The sequence below is a fragment of the Pelobates fuscus genome, chromosome 9 (assembly GCF_036172605.1).
Source record: "Pelobates fuscus isolate aPelFus1 chromosome 9, aPelFus1.pri, whole genome shotgun sequence".
Lineage (NCBI taxonomy): Eukaryota > Metazoa > Chordata > Amphibia > Anura > Pelobatidae > Pelobates > Pelobates fuscus.
Window position 1 is genome coordinate 157,585,520 of NC_086325.1, and position 15,998 is coordinate 157,601,517.

Genomic DNA, 15,998 nt, shown 5'->3' on the forward strand with positions numbered 1-15,998 from the left:
ACGCCGGTGAGGTAGAAGCTTTTCCCATGTTCCCACTATGTTTAAGCACCTATTTAGCACAGATCTTTTCTTGTTATGGCTCAGTTTCCTACCTGCTTTATATCTCCAATCTTGTCCTATCCGAATTGAAATCATTCTCTACCACCTCTGCTGTAAAGTTAGTCCACGTACCAACCACAATTACAGTGAAGGAATACTTTCTCGTTTAAAGCGGCTCTGTCACCTTCTGGGGTCTTTGCATATTTTGCAAAGACCCTCGAAGTACTGTGGCTTTACTTAGCAGTACGATAGGCGTGGAGTGCAGGAAAAAGGTGAGTTTTACTTACCTGCACCTGTCTCTTGTGGCCACAGCCATCTTCTTCTGCAGGGTCCTCTTCAGCTCCGAGTGCTTCATCTGCCTTGAGCCAACATCAGTGCTGTACTCTCGGCCATGCGCGAGCGTAGAAAACTCATGTTTATGGAGGCTCCATTAAGACCTTGGAGCCTCCATACACAAAGTGATGGCTGGAGGCTTCACAAAGCTTGACACTGGTAGTTTTAACTTTTTTCAAAACTTTGTCAAGTGTAGCAAAAATGCATGAAATAAAGTAGTCACTAGTTCGTCTTATGGTATTTTTTGAATGAGTTGGAATTTCAGTAAAATTCAAACACAGTCAATGTTAGCATTTTTTAAAAATGGTGTCTTTATAAAATACTCATTTTTTTTTCAGGATGGCAGGTGTGAGGGAGGGTGACATAATGTTCCTCCTTGGAAAGATTCAATGTTACTTTGCTGAATCCTTTACATATATATCTCTGTGCATCAAGTAATTCTGATTTCTGGTGTTAAACGTAAGGGATTATGTTAAAGTCACTGGACCAGGTCTAGGGCATTCTCCGAACTTCAGCAGCCCAGGGAAGCAGTGACTTTATAAATCAGGCCAGATTAAACCCAAGTAAAATGCGAAAATTCCGTAGTAACTATAGTCATTTTATTTATTGCCTGACTTGATTAATTATTAATGAACAAACCTTTTCTAAAACATCAGATGGAGGAATGGAAAAAGCTACAGAAGAGGTTTTACTCAATTGACTTGACAAGGGAATAGCAAAATGTATTCCAAAAACTGCTAAATGTGGAAAATACCTGTGATTACATATTGCTGCATATCGGTTATTTTGGACTATAATTAGCTATTCCCTTCATCAGTTCTCTACAATTTACAGTGTACTGTATAAACAGTGTTCCTTTAGAAAACATGATTTTATTCACTTTTTCTTTTAAGAAAATATGTCTATTTAATAGGAGTTGTCTATTATAAGAAGGCTCCACTTCATCTACTGTCCCCGTATGTCAAAAATGTTTTGTTAGAATTAGATGTTTGTCTTGTTTACCTATTATACAGCGCTGCCGACTGTGTTGGTGATATATAAATAATTGCAACTGTAAAAAAGGCAGAGGCATGGCAATGGGTTTCAGCTGGGCTCTCACATTCGTTCGTTGAGCTTTGCCTGATGGAGAGCACAGTACTGTCTAAACGTGATAGCTGGGTCACTACAAATGGGGTATCTTACAGATATGATTTACACACATGCATGTTTAGGAGCAAGGGCAGACTAAGCATTCCAGCACTCGGGCAATGGCCGAAGACCCTGTCGAAGAAGAGGCCCCATGAGAGGCCCTGTGATAATGCCGGGTTTGGGGTACCTCCACTTGGGCCAACCACAGTACTCTATTTCGAATGATGGCCGCCACACTTGCATGTTGGCCATCTTTAACTTTGGAGGTCCAAACCAGCATTGCTCCCGTGAGAGCTGGTGTTAAGTGCCTTTCCGTGGGCTAAAATTGCAATGGGTTAAACACCGGATTGCATGAGAGACGGTACAATAGATAACTAGGGAAGCTAAGTAGTGTACTTCCCACTGGACCACCAAGGATCCCTTAAACTACCAAACTCCCCCTCCTCCCCCCCGCCCAAGGTAAGCCACAGGGAGAGGGGAATAACTTTAGTTGGTTTTATATAGGAGTAGCTTGAAAATTAGTGGGCACAATGGGTGCCCCATGTTCTCTTATTGCCTGGGGACCTCATGAGTTGCCAGTCCACCCCTGCTCAGGACATAGGGTTCTTAACTGGACTTCCAAAAATTTGTGCTGTGTTCCATTTAGTACTTTTATAACGCATGAAATGCGTTTTATCTCTAGAATAACGGGCCTGTCTACATCGTGAATGTCTTTGTGTAACAGATATGGGTTGACCAATCTAAGCTAACAATGGGCTTTCTTCGTCTTTTTTACAGCTGAACCAGCAGATGTCTTGAAGGTATTAGATTTTCACAATTTACCTGATGGTCTAACGAAAACAACAGGATTTTGTGCACACAGAAAATCTTCAAAGGGACCAGATGTGGCTTACAAAGTGTCAAAGGATGCACAGCTCAGTGCCCCTACCAAACAACTGTTTCCTGGTAAGAGACAATTAATGGTTTATATCATAATTTAATGGCATATATCAGTATATCTCCAACAAAATGTGTTCTTAACATTTTAAAAGTTTGACTAACTTTTTGACTGTTCTATCCCTTTAGTAGTTTTGAAGATTAATTTTTTGCTTTCTTGTATGCACAGATTCCAGACAACTCATACCGAGTTCTCCTTAGAGCTATAGACTTATAAATGAACAGACATCAACTGTATATAACAGTAATTACATGATATGTGCTATAGTATCTAAATCCCGTTACCTCTGTCTTTAGAATGTCTGCAGAATAATACAATAGGTCTGGGAAACCCAAGCACATACAGACTTGTCTAAACCACTTTGTGTTGAGATGTCGTGGGGCAGGGTGAGACCGGGAAGATTTTACATCATGTAATTGACAAACAAAGTTACTTTGCAGTATATTGTAGAAAATCATTTAGTGAAATCCCTTCATAATGTCAGTGATTATTCCTTCAATTGAAGTAGATAATGGTTGGCCTGTAATGATTATCTAAGGACTTACACAGGGAAAGTAATGTATGGGAATCAATTCAAAATTATTTACAGTGTGATAATGTGACTAATAAAAAAAAAGTACAAATTATAATAGATCTAAAACTTTAACATTTGACACTAGGCATAGGTGACCCTTTTGAAACCAACTGTTTAAATCCTGTCATTGTCAGCTTACTACGACAGAAAGAGCCACTAGATTAAATAAACGCCAATATAAAACAATGTGTTTAAAATAAAAACACAGGAGTTATTTTCCTGGTGGCCTCAAATGCATTACAGACACCCCAACATTGAGGAATGTAACCCCACTTATTTGATCTCAAAAAGAAAATTTTCACTGTACCTGCCAGTTTGTGATCTCATGGTTTTACAATGTAATGTAGTCGTGTAACTATCCCACATGTGCTTAAATTTCCATAAAATTGCAATACATAGGATGGGTTTCATTCCAGTTTTTCTGAAACCCACGCAGAGCTGCTGGATTTTGCTATATAAGCAGTCTTACTCCAGATTCTTGATGTGGTCAATGATTAGACTAACAATGGAAAATAGAGACTCTAACAGGCTGCAAGAATACTGTAAGGAAGAGGGGTACATTCGGTTTTATTTTATAAACAATTAATTATAGAGAAAAGGACTGGGAATTGCAAATTTAAGGGCCAACTGAAAAAGTAGTGGCGTTTCAGTTTTGTCCATTTTGGCCCTATAAATTGTTATCTGTGGCTAATATTCCATGGAGTGTTGGAATATACGTGCCTACTTTCTTTTTTTACTTTAATTTCACTAGAAAAGTAAGCCTTTTGTAAGCCTTTAATAACAAGGGGGCTGTCATTAGTTGGCCATCATTTTGTGCTCACTGACGATGATCTGAATTCAAATGCATCAGATGTGTCAATTAGATTTTTCCTTCTGTATCTCCCTGCGTTTCCCGCTACGTATTTATCTTAAATGCAGGTATTTTTGCAGTAATAAAACCCAGAACAGACAAGTCTCATAATTTTACATACCAATTTGCACATTTGTAAGCATGCTGTGGTATTCCCTGTAAAAAAACATTCTCATTCAAATGTTCCTGGCCCTTTACCAGACAATTTATTGAAGTACAGGAGCTGAGGCCTAAACACTTTACCTTAATTTATTTTGCCTCTTGCTGTCTACCAGCTTGAGATATTTTTCTAACAGGTAAATGCAGTAAATGTGTATTGTTTATGGGTGACATGCTGCCTACAAAAATTGTAAAAATAAAATAATTCATTTTTTTTTTAATTTTTAAAAAGCCGCTATTGCTTTTAATGTTATTTATCTATTTTTACTATTTTATATATTTACACACAAGCAGTTCCAGTAAAATGGAACATAAAGAAATCTCACTTTTAGTCAAATAAAGTTTGCATTAAGGCTGGAGTTGCATCTTATGAAGTATCATGTTATAGATAATGCATTCAATTCTGTGGGGGGGTAGAAAGGGGGAGGGAAATCCTAAACGAAACTAAAACAACCTTTTTTGGAAATCATCAAACTATGAATTGACTCGGTCCTCAAGCTTCTGTAATTTCCAACGTGAGTCCAGAATATCCCAGAATCCTTGTCCCTGTGTGAGTTTAGGGGCACATAGCTCAGCCATTTGATAAGATGAATAGTTTTTGAGGTTGAAGTGCGCCAGAGCTCTTTACGTAACAACTACAAATTCTAAACATTAATGCATACCTATGATATGATTTAAAACCAAGAAAAACATATTACTTTGTTTGAAAGTTAACAGGTCTGAAGACTCCTTTTTGCGCAGACATCTTGCAGAGTTTGCGGCAGCAAAATGACCTCACACATTTTATTAAATATAAACCTTAAAGTGTCTCAAAGCGTTTCAACTTAATGTTTAAAACATTCCACCAGATTAATATTGGTTCCTTACATTAAGTTATAGTAAATTACAATTTAATTGACACTCAAAGATCTGACAGCTTCTCGGGGTGGAGTGAGCCATTTTGTAATTCCATCATTAAACACATTATAAGTTATCATTATAAACCCTTAGGCAGTGCTACTTATAAAACCAAAACAGGCTAATGTGATCATGTGATCCCAGCAGCCTAGGATACATCAGTTGAGCTTTATTAGCTTCTAGTATTTACCTGTACATAATGATAAAACATGTATTTGAAGTCACAAGAGGACGCATTACCAATTTTCTTTTAGAAAAATAAAAATTATATACATAAAATATTATATATATATATGCTTAAAATGTTTAAAATCCATTAACATGGGGTTAGGGCAGTATTTAAAGGATCATATAAACATTCCATACCTCTCCAGTGTCCATAATCAGAAGGGACAGTCCCTATTATGGGCCCAAATCCCTTTGTTCCTGTTTTTTTTTTCCTAATCTCCCTCTTTTCTATCAGCCCCACATTGTTGGTGTGTCTGAGTTGTTCACAGCAATAATACTCCCAGTAATGTGTCTTTAAACTACAATAAATATCTTTATATGTTTAGAAATCAGTCCGTGTAAATAAGATACATTGTTTTCGTTCTAAATTACATTTCAGTTGCAAAAAAATCCCCCAAATCCCAAATTTTGGGCCCAAATCCATGTGTAGGAGCTCGATGTTCTTGGTGTTTCTTAATTTATACCAGAGGTCTACAGCAATAATTCCCACAGTAATCAGTCTTAAAACTACCATAAATCTGTTTAGAAATCAGTCTCTGAAAATAGGAAATACGAAAAACAAAAAATGAGATGTGTTTGGCGCTAATATAATATATATAATATAATTTCCCAATGCCACTGACCACCTAATGTGGCAAAAACCAAAATACATAAGACAAATAAACAGAGTTTTACTTATATCTGAATTTTCTATTTGTACAAAATAAACAATATACTAGAACTACTCACATTTTCCAGAGCCACTTATAGCAGGCTCTGGCTGTGAAGGCTCCAAATTACATTTAGTTACATAAATTATTAGCAAGGCACCTAAAGTTTCCCAGAACATCCACGCCCCTGGCCACTCCAGTAAAGAACACCCCTAAAATTAATTAAGTGTCCCTCTTCGTCCATTGGAAATTTGGGAGGTATGACATGCTGTTATAAAATATGTTAAAGTTACAATAAAGTAGAGGAGAGCTGCATTCCCAATTTGCTTTTATTTCTGTACCCAGATTCCCCCTTTCCCAAGGATTTCTCCATTTTGACAACTGTGAAACCGAAAAAGGGAAGCCAGTCATTTTTGGTGTCCATCTACAATGAACAGGGGACACAGCAAATAGGATTGGAGCTCGGACGATCCCCCATTTTCCTTTATGAAGATCACTTGGCCAAACCAAGCCCCGAGGATTACCCCCTTTTCAGAGGAATTAATTTATCTGATGGAAAGTAAGTATTGCCGTTTCCAAAAACTCGTTTCATTCAACAATAATCATGTTTAAAATACATACGTTAGTGTATACTCTTTTCTTTCAAACACGTTTTATTTAAAGTTTTTCTGCAATTACAGCCGTAACAGGAAATGGCATCTACCACTATATCTGATATTTGCAGTTTGATATAAGTGAATTGTCAGAGAATAAAGTTTTAAGATTCAGCACATTGGTACAATCACTGGGTAACTGTTACAATTCACAAGAGAGCTATTATGTATCCAATGATGGAACAGCGCATCGGAACAGCAATCTATATGACCACATGTGGAATAACAGAGGGGATTAAGGAGGATTCTCATGTAGATAAATGTGGGGGATAGAAGCCACAGAAGAATAATGCAACCTTAAAGAGGAACTGTACACTTCTCTGTAACGTACACCATTGAATAAAAATATAACATGTATTAATCTTTTTCTATGATATGCTTTTAAATGTATATTAAAGAAAAACTATAAAAAAAATATAAAAAAATATTAAAGAAATATAAACATATTCCTGACACTTCGGGGGCTAAATAATTGTTTAGACCCTGCCCCCCCTTACCTCTGGCTAAAAGGGTACCCCTGCACCTATCACAGTGCTAATTGCTGATATAAATTGGTATAGTTAGAGGGAAGTGTGTAATCTCTGCCTTAGCCACGCCTTCAGTGGGGGCCGGGCTATTGGCAGCCAGGAATCCTCATTCATTGTTAAACTGCTCAAAAATAGACAGCTCCAGGAGAACCAGACACTATAACCACTTCAATTAGGTGATAGTGACTTTAAGGGGTTAAAGGAGTGAATTAATCAAGATAATTAATTCTAATTAATACATATGATTTCTGTTTTTTTTTTTTATGTTCGTTTCCATCATGTAGTAACAGCTTTAGAAATGTACTTATAACGGAAATATTTTGCTGTGTGCGCGATGTATATTTGATTTTATGACTCGGGTTTGCACTTTTCTTTACTATTTTTATTGTCTTATGTCACAGCTATTTAGTGATTTTTCTACAAACTAAAGTCTTTAAGTATGGGAGTTCGGGGGCATATATATATGTTAGCTTTGCTTCTCCCTGGCCTGAGTCCTGCACCAGTCCTACATAGTTCTTAAATATTGACAAAAAATATCTTTTGAAGTTTTGAATTGCCCTTTTTCTTCTTCTTGCTCCAAGATTTTAAGCCAATAATTCTCTGGAATTCCATAATCTGCCTTAGAATTCTGTTATTTTATTTTGGTAGCATCTGGTGGAAATACGGTTAAACGCACCTGTTACACACAATCCGTAGATCAGAAAAATAAAAATGTATACGAAACGCTCAAACTGTACATTAGATCATGCAGCAAGCTGTAACCTAGTTTGATACTAAATATCTGTTTTTGCTGAGTTCCATCTGTTGTCCTCCCCTCTACAGGTGGCATCGAATTGCTCTCAGTGTACATGACAAAGAAGTGACATTGATCTTAGACTGTAAAAAGAAAATTACGAAAACACTGGACCGCAGTGACCATCCCATTATAGATACTAATGGCATCATTGTCTTCGGGACCAGGATTTTGGACGAGGAAGTATTCGAGGTACATAAACATACGCCATTACAAAAATGTCCGCCAAGTTGTCTGTCTTGTTCTCGGTGCCTTGTGTGTAATGGATTTTCCAGTCTGTTTGTGCAGTTTTAGAACAAGCTGACTTTGGCTGGTGCGATTAGTTAAACATGTCCCTTTGGAGAGAAAAATGTGATTTCCTCCGTCTTACTGCCAAAAATGTACCAAGAGTTCCAGGTAGTCTGAAACGAGCCTGGAAACATTTCAAGATGTAATCTGCACTCCTCCAGAATTTATCGATGTGTTGTTTAACGTTAGCCTAAAGAATTAAGAGTATTGAAATCTTTTTCCATACATGTGTTGTTCAGCTGTGAATATTTACTTTACTGCTCATTCAACGCAGGCCACTGGTAAACTATTCACAGAGGAGCCTCAAATACCAATCTCTTTACCTCTTCTCACAAGGGGGTGTATCTACTAAACAGTGAGTGATGTTAGGCACTAAACGTATGGCTTGTAACAAACTGGTTTATAGTCAGCCAAAAAAAATTTCCCCCAACAAACTCCAGTGTTCTGACCTCTGGCTTCCCAGCGAGTTTCCACATCTCTGAATGATATTAAGTAAATACAGTTAAGTCAACACGAGGATTATTTACTAAACAGGAAATGTGGCGAATTGGCAAGGAAATCGCAGATCTTGGGCCAAAAATGCCAGCCTGAAAAATGACCACAAGAGAATAAAAGTCAAATTTAACTTACCTGTTTCCTACAATTCCACATGCCCTTTACTTTTCCCTATAGTCTAGAACAGAGGTAGGCAACCTTTGGCACTCCAGATGTTGTGGACTACATCCCCCATAATGCTCTTACACCCATAATCCTGGCTAAGCATCATGGGAGGTGTAGTCCAAAACATCTGCAGTGCCGAAGGTTGCCTATGCCTGGCTATAGAAGATCATGGGTGTCCAAAAGAGAGATCCCCAGATATTTTAAAACTACGGCTTCCATGATGCTTTGTCATTCCAAAGGCATTCTAAAGGCTTGCAAAGCATCATGGGAGTTGTAGTTCTGCAACATCTGGGGATCTACATTTTGAGTCAGATCCAAGACAAGACTGCATACAAACCTCCCATATGTAATGAACAGAGACCATCACTTTTTGCATCTTAACAAGATATCATGTATTTTCTTTAGTAGCCATAGTCGATATTTTTTCTAATACTTTGTCACTTCATTTAATTATGTTGAATAAATTATGGTCCAGGCACTCTGGATAGTAACAAAAATAGCAGCTTTATTGGGGCAAAAGCAGCAACGTTTTGACCCAACCAAGGGTCTTCAATAAACCTTTACTTCTCTTTACCTAATTTAATTACGGATGGAATTATATGAACAGTACCCAGAAAAGTGTATGACGTTGAATTTTAAAAAAAATCTAATCTCTGAATCCATAGATCTGTTAGCTAAGCAAGTTATTCAGTTAAAATATGAATTAGTTGGAAATTCAAAGCAAATTCAAAGTTAATTTCAATTCATTGACCAAATATCCAAATTGCAATCACTTTGGTCTACATTCCCCACATTTCACTTAAGGGAAAAACTACAGGTATAATCGTCACACAATAAGAAAAACACTTTTTTATGTAACAATATCATGAAGCTGTGCATTGCATTCCATGTAACGTATACTCTATATTATGAGAGTATTAAAAAAAGAGAACGAGTGTTTAGGGCCTATGTTTCAAAATCGGATACATTTCAGTATGTCTAAACGCTGCTGGCAAGATACATCTGGGAAACCAGGATCAAAACAATTTCTTTTTCATGCCAAGTTCCCACAGGCAAAAACTTAATAGAGTTATACATAACGTTCAAAGGATTCTAGCACAGCTTTGTAGAACGCTACCGGTCAATCTTCAACCTATCGTTTTAATTTAGATTTTATCAAATACGGCATGCATGACTTTAGAATTTCCTATTCATATTTGGCCTGTTTTTATTAACAATAAATGTATCGCCACATGAAGAATATTCAGTGGTCGAGATTATCCCTTTGTACAGCGTTACGGAATCTGATGGTGCTATATAAATAATAAAATAATAATAATAATAATGATTATGGCATATCCAGATTATAAATATTCATGGGATTAAATATGGTCTCCTAGAATTAGATCGGTGTTTCCAGAGCCAGATATATGGTTTGAAATTTTCACATCAATAGTTATATATTAGTGTCACGTCATAAAATAGAAAAAAAAAAAATACACAGAAATTTTGTTTTTTTTCACTATTTCCCAGTCATGTATAGGTTTATTTTTAGACGTTTTCTGTAAGACAGTGATTTTAAAGATCACTTGTCCTTGTAATCACAAGCTGTCAGTGGTGGCCACAAATCCCAATTTGTGTCTGAAATTTTGGTCACTTTTCTATTTATATATAAAGGATTTTGTGCGTTAATGCCCTTATAAGACTTTGAAAACTGCGCGATGAAGCGTTTTGTCTCACTGCCGCGCCAGTGTTAATCACACCTTATTATTTTGAAATTTATTGCTTGTAATATTTTTAAGTGAGTTTGAAAGTCAGGTAACACTCTAAATGTATGACATGGCAAGAATTGAAGGAAAAACGAACTCCCCCTTCCATGTCAGTTCTGTACTCGCTGGATCGCAGTCTTTCTGGTTTTCATCAAAACATTTTGACGGAGCCAGGTTTTCTGTTGAGATTAAAAGGTACATCCTTGATACAGAACATGTTTTGGAGATTGTGCTGCCTGTTGATTTACCATCGCACTGCTTAGGGGGTTTAACTTGTTCAGAGTCGAATTTCCTTCCAAATAAACCAGTACTAATGCTCTAATATCTGAGGTTGTATTTTTTTATATTATAATATTTTCTTTTTCTTGTGGAACATTTGAATTTTTTTCATTATTTAACGCTTTATAGCGTGGTTCTGAGAATTGTAATAGCATTGCTATGCTCCCAGCTCAGTCTAATGTAAGAATCACTAACATTGCAGTTTCTAAAAAAAAAAAAACTACGTTTTACACTGCAGGGTTTAAAGGACAGGGTATGTCACCCAGCCCACTTCATTGAGATGAAGTTCTCTGAGTGACTTTAGTGTCTCTTTAAAGACCAGTCAAAATAATGAGGAATATGGTCTTAAGAATGGTGTTCCAGAATGGAATGGCCTACATCAGGCATAGGCAACCTTCGTCACTCCAGATGTTTTGGACTACACTTCCAATGATGTTTTGCCAGCAATATGGGTGTAAAAGCATCATGGGGGATGTAGTCCCCAACATCTGGAGTGCCGAAAGTTGCCTATGCAAATCTCTGGCCTACATCATTATCGATAGCAATGCTATATACAGTCATTGGTGTGATAAAATACAATATAGGCTCATTTAAGATTCTTAGGGGCCAGAGTATGTTGTCAGGAAAGCAGAAATTCTTTAAGGGGTTAACAAGAAGGATTTGGGCCTTTCGATAAGAATTCACTGGACTTCTTGTTTGTTTTTCTGCAGACATTATTACATTTCACCCTGTCGCCTTCTCTCAGCTTCCAAACACTTTTTAAGTAGAGGCACCCAAATTAAACCCAGCGTCTATCAAAATCTAATGTTTAATTAATTAACTAGTGAGTTGTGTTTAACAGACAAACGACTTACACAATGTAGACCGAGACCGAATGAAGCCATGTCATCTGTTGGACTATAGACAATTTCATGTGTACCAATACAATGTCCACATTAGTTTGTTCCACTTTAGATGTCAATAATAGAATAAGAGGGTGGGTTACCTAAAATAATTTTAACAAAGCTCTAAGGTGAACGCCTATAGATTATTTGTACCATAACCACTACAATGAGCTATAGAGGCTATTGTGCTTAGAGGACCCCTTTAAACATGTAGCTTGGGATAAGTAAAACAGGATTCTATGCAGATATGTCATAGTTTGATAAGAGAATGTCCATTGATATTGGTTTTTGTAATGTGCTATTGTTCTGGAGCTGTTTGTAACCATTTAAACAGCAGATTGATGCACACTTTATGTAATTAACAAGTTGTACTCTGTAGAAGTTTGCACTTAAAAAAATAAAATAAATAGAAATCAGAATTCTGATTCAGCTTGTATATTTTGACAGACTGGGCAGAGTGCCAACTCTTTAAGGAAAATCCTGAACCCTCTCTAGACATCCCGTCCATGCAGGTGGAATTCTGACTCACAAATTGAGACGTGATTATAAATGTATATGTTCTTCTTTATAAATATCTTTCTCTTGGGAGGCTGGCAGGGATGCTAAAGTACTTATGTTCTGATGAGTTGGACAGAACACCGGATAGCCGGATCCAGTTAAAGGCACTTCATAATTTCCTTTGAGACTTTGGAAAATTCTAATCAATTACACATTTTATTTTAAGTTTTTTTTTTTTTTTTTGGAAAGGCAAGAAGTGCATACAATTATTAGGTAAGATGTTCTGTGTGCTAGTATAGACGGGCACACATGTTCACAAGTCGATAATTGAGTAGTCTATGGTTATGTGCTATGTATCTGCGGTGGCTTCTCCGAGTACGGGGGAAGAAAGGACACTTGCTTACCCAGTAGAAATTGTTACCAATAATTATCTCATGATGATTTTTTTTCTTAATACATTGTTCTAGGTTGTTTCTCAATGCATTCTCCTGTTAACGGCTGATTATTTGGCAATATATGTTATAGTGTGCATGCTGGGTGGGACTGCATACTTATCTGGGCTTCTAGTACCTGGGATACAGGTAAACTCAGATCTGGACATATCCTCCTTAACCCCTTAAGGACACATGACATGTGTGACATGTCATGATTCCCTTTTGTTCCCGAAGTTTGGTCCTTAAGGGGTTAAAAGGAATCTATAGTCACAAAAACAACAATATGTATTTCGATTATAGTTATTATGCCTCACAACATCGGCAATCTCAGAATCAAGACGCTGGTGGTAAGGGGAAGTAACGGTGGCGAGCCAGTGATAGGATGACGCCATGGGTTCTGGCCAAAAATGGACAGATTCGCACATAAAGGGGCAAATGACACCCTTAAAGGTCACCTGTATCCTCTGCATCCATTTTATATCTGAACTACGTCATCATCAATATCAGTAACTGAAAATCTACTCATGCACATTTTGAAGAAGTGACTCCTTCAAATGGATCTACCCTTGATACGTCCCAGGCCTTGCATGTATAGCGCTACCCACAATCCTTTGCAGCAGTATTAGCACTGTAGACTGAGGACATCTGTATGAAAAGAGGTCTGACCACATGTCTGGTTTGGTTAATGGAGTAAAAGAATTATACTGATCTTACCGTACCCACTGCTGAGGGTTTTCAGTTATTTTTTTCATTCACTATAACTGTGATAATGTATACTGCTGCTTTTATTTGGTAGAAATCGTCTCTAAAAATACCAAGTTGTTCATTTAAAATCAGCCACATTGTGACCCACACTTGCACATATCAGATGAATTAGTTGAATTTTAACAGTTCTTTATGTCAAACGAAATAATGTTCTGATTGTTGGGACTTTTGTGCTTTTTGAGACCCCTAAATGCTGTGGCATTTGGATTCTCCGTTTAACAACATGGAACACAGAGAACTGTTTGTTGTGGTTTTATGGCATTGACTCAACTGATGTACTTTGCTAAGGAAGCCAGATTTACATACACATATTTTATCTGTAACATAGCTGTAACGTCTTGTAATCTGGTGTAGTTAGGGAATCTGCTTGTCTGTGTTCTAAATTAGAATTGTGATTCCATCAAAACATTTAATCACCTGTTGACTACACTCAACTAACCTGGGGCCCGAATCAGAGTGTGCTTCTAAATCTAGTGATTTTTTCCATTGATTGTTAAAGAAAGAGAACAACATCTTGAGTCTGGAATATTCTGTTTTCTCAATCATTATGATAAAATGTAATGAATGAAGATGAAGCCGAAGGATGCAGATCTGCTTTTAAAAACGTCCTTCACCACTTTTAACAATGGGGACTTTGCAGTTTTCTCCATGACCCATCTCTATATGAAGTAGAAAACGACCAAACTCTGAAAATGAATGTTTGGGAGGCTGGCAAGGGTAGGAAAACATGCTCAAATAAACTCTTCATACTCATTCCAAACAGCGTAAACAAACAAACAAACTAACTAAAACTAAAACTCAGCTAATTGCAAATGAAGGCAGCTTATTTGCTAGTGTACCTTTAAGGAGCTTATAAAGCGATCTGGCCATTTTTATCTGGGTTTTTTCAAATTTTTCTTTCTCCCCCACTCGTACTTCCAAATGACTCAGTGCATAAAAAATGTCATAACAAGTGCAAATATTTTAATTTGATTTGTTTTGGCTGATGGGAACCTGGGAAGACGGTCAGACCATTTGTTAAACTCCTCTGGCAGTTAGTGAAGTGTCACACGGATTGCAGATAAAGTATATTGACTGAGAGTTTTAAATGTCCTCATAACATGTTCCGTCTGTAGGTTGCACTTTATACACATTGTATTCTGTGCAGGAGTTTGGTATACTGCCAAATCAAGCCCATTCAACTTGCATCTGCACCTCAGAACAACAAAATGTTACATCATTTTCCGTACTTTTATTTCTGTATTTTTTCTTTAAATTTAAAATCTCCCAACATTTTTTTTAGAGAACATATCTTAATGTCATATTTAATGTTGAGCACTACCAAGTGTTATTAAGACACTTTAGCATTTACTAGAAGCTCTCTAACCAAGTCCAAATCAGGACTGTCCTGCCAGATTCAGGACAGTTGGGAGGTATGGTTTGCCCTTCTCACTGCACAGTCTTCCTCCTATATTACCCCAAACATATAATATTGAACAAGAGACAAGCAAGTCTCACACAGGGATTTCCTCTCTAGGAAAGAATTACTAGACAAATATGTGTTTGCGGTACAGAATTCTACATTTAATAAATATATATCATTTAAGGAATTTTGCATATATGTGCCAATTCAGAAGTTGACAAGATACCCATTTTACAGCGGTATGGAATTTGCTGGAGCGATATAAAAAAAATAAAATAATAGATATTATTATTATTATTATTATTTTATTATTTATATAACACCATCAGGCTCCGTAGCACTGTACAATGGGTATAAAAGTGATATTTGAAGTGAGCCAGGGGATAAGGGCTATGGTGATTGGTCAAGCAAAGGTTAGTGTTAAATTATTTTAAAAAAATAAGACGAGGAGGCATTGGGATGTTAAAATCTACATGTGGAGAAATGTATTCTATAAACACATCAAAACAGATTTGTGTTTTCAAATAGCTGCAGCAAAATTTCTTTAACCTTTAACACAATTAATATTATAGCGTTTTAAGGCTACTATTGTACCTGGATTTTTCTACATATATTCTACATATATAATCTGAAAGAGTTAATTACAGCTGCCCTAGACAAGACTATTAGCCTGATCTGCATCTCTTTCAATATATTAGGTATGGGTACTTCCAATGACCCGAGCTTATGTACGAGACATATAGAGCTTTTCAATGGATGCTGTGCTGTTGCTCGGCAACAGATTATTTCACAGCGAGAGATGCTGTAAAACCGTATAGTACTAGGAGGACACTGGAGGTAGCAACTGAATCTGATGATGAAAGTGTTTGTTGGCAGTACTAGAAATTAGGATCACGGCGTGACACTGAGCATGTTGTTTTTGAGTGGAACAGTATCAGCACAGGAGAATTTAGCTAGACGGATATGTGCATATGTTTTGAAAATTTACACAAACGGTCTTAAAAATGTGTATATTTGAATACAGCCGCTTGACACTGTGTAACTCTCTTTGCGGTCCTTAGATATGTTATTAGTTTGCTGAATGTTGACAATGGGAATTGTGCCAATGCATTATTTTACCCACTTAACGATGTTCCACCAGGAGTTCAAATTCCCGGGCCCATTCAACACAGCATGTATTTGGAACTATAACAGATTCTTAGTGCAAGGAAGGGTACAAGTCCTGTAAACGATGGAGTCTATAGAGATACGAACCAATTCATTTTATATTGC

The 15,998-nt window shown here is 36.9% G+C and overlaps 1 protein-coding gene across 2 annotated transcripts in view; it reads left to right on the plus strand.

The window, feature by feature from the left end:
- The window catches only part of LOC134573240 (collagen alpha-1(V) chain-like), a 185,796-nt gene that overhangs the window by 46,227 nt on the left and 123,571 nt on the right, over positions 1-15,998 (plus strand). For both annotated transcript variants that reach the window (XM_063432852.1, XM_063432853.1), the window contains exons 2-4: positions 2,278-2,445; positions 6,141-6,354; positions 7,798-7,960. In XM_063432852.1, coding sequence (XP_063288922.1) covers positions 2,278-2,445; positions 6,141-6,354; positions 7,798-7,960 — 545 coding nt within the window. The remainder of the gene's footprint in view (positions 1-2,277; positions 2,446-6,140; positions 6,355-7,797; positions 7,961-15,998) is intronic.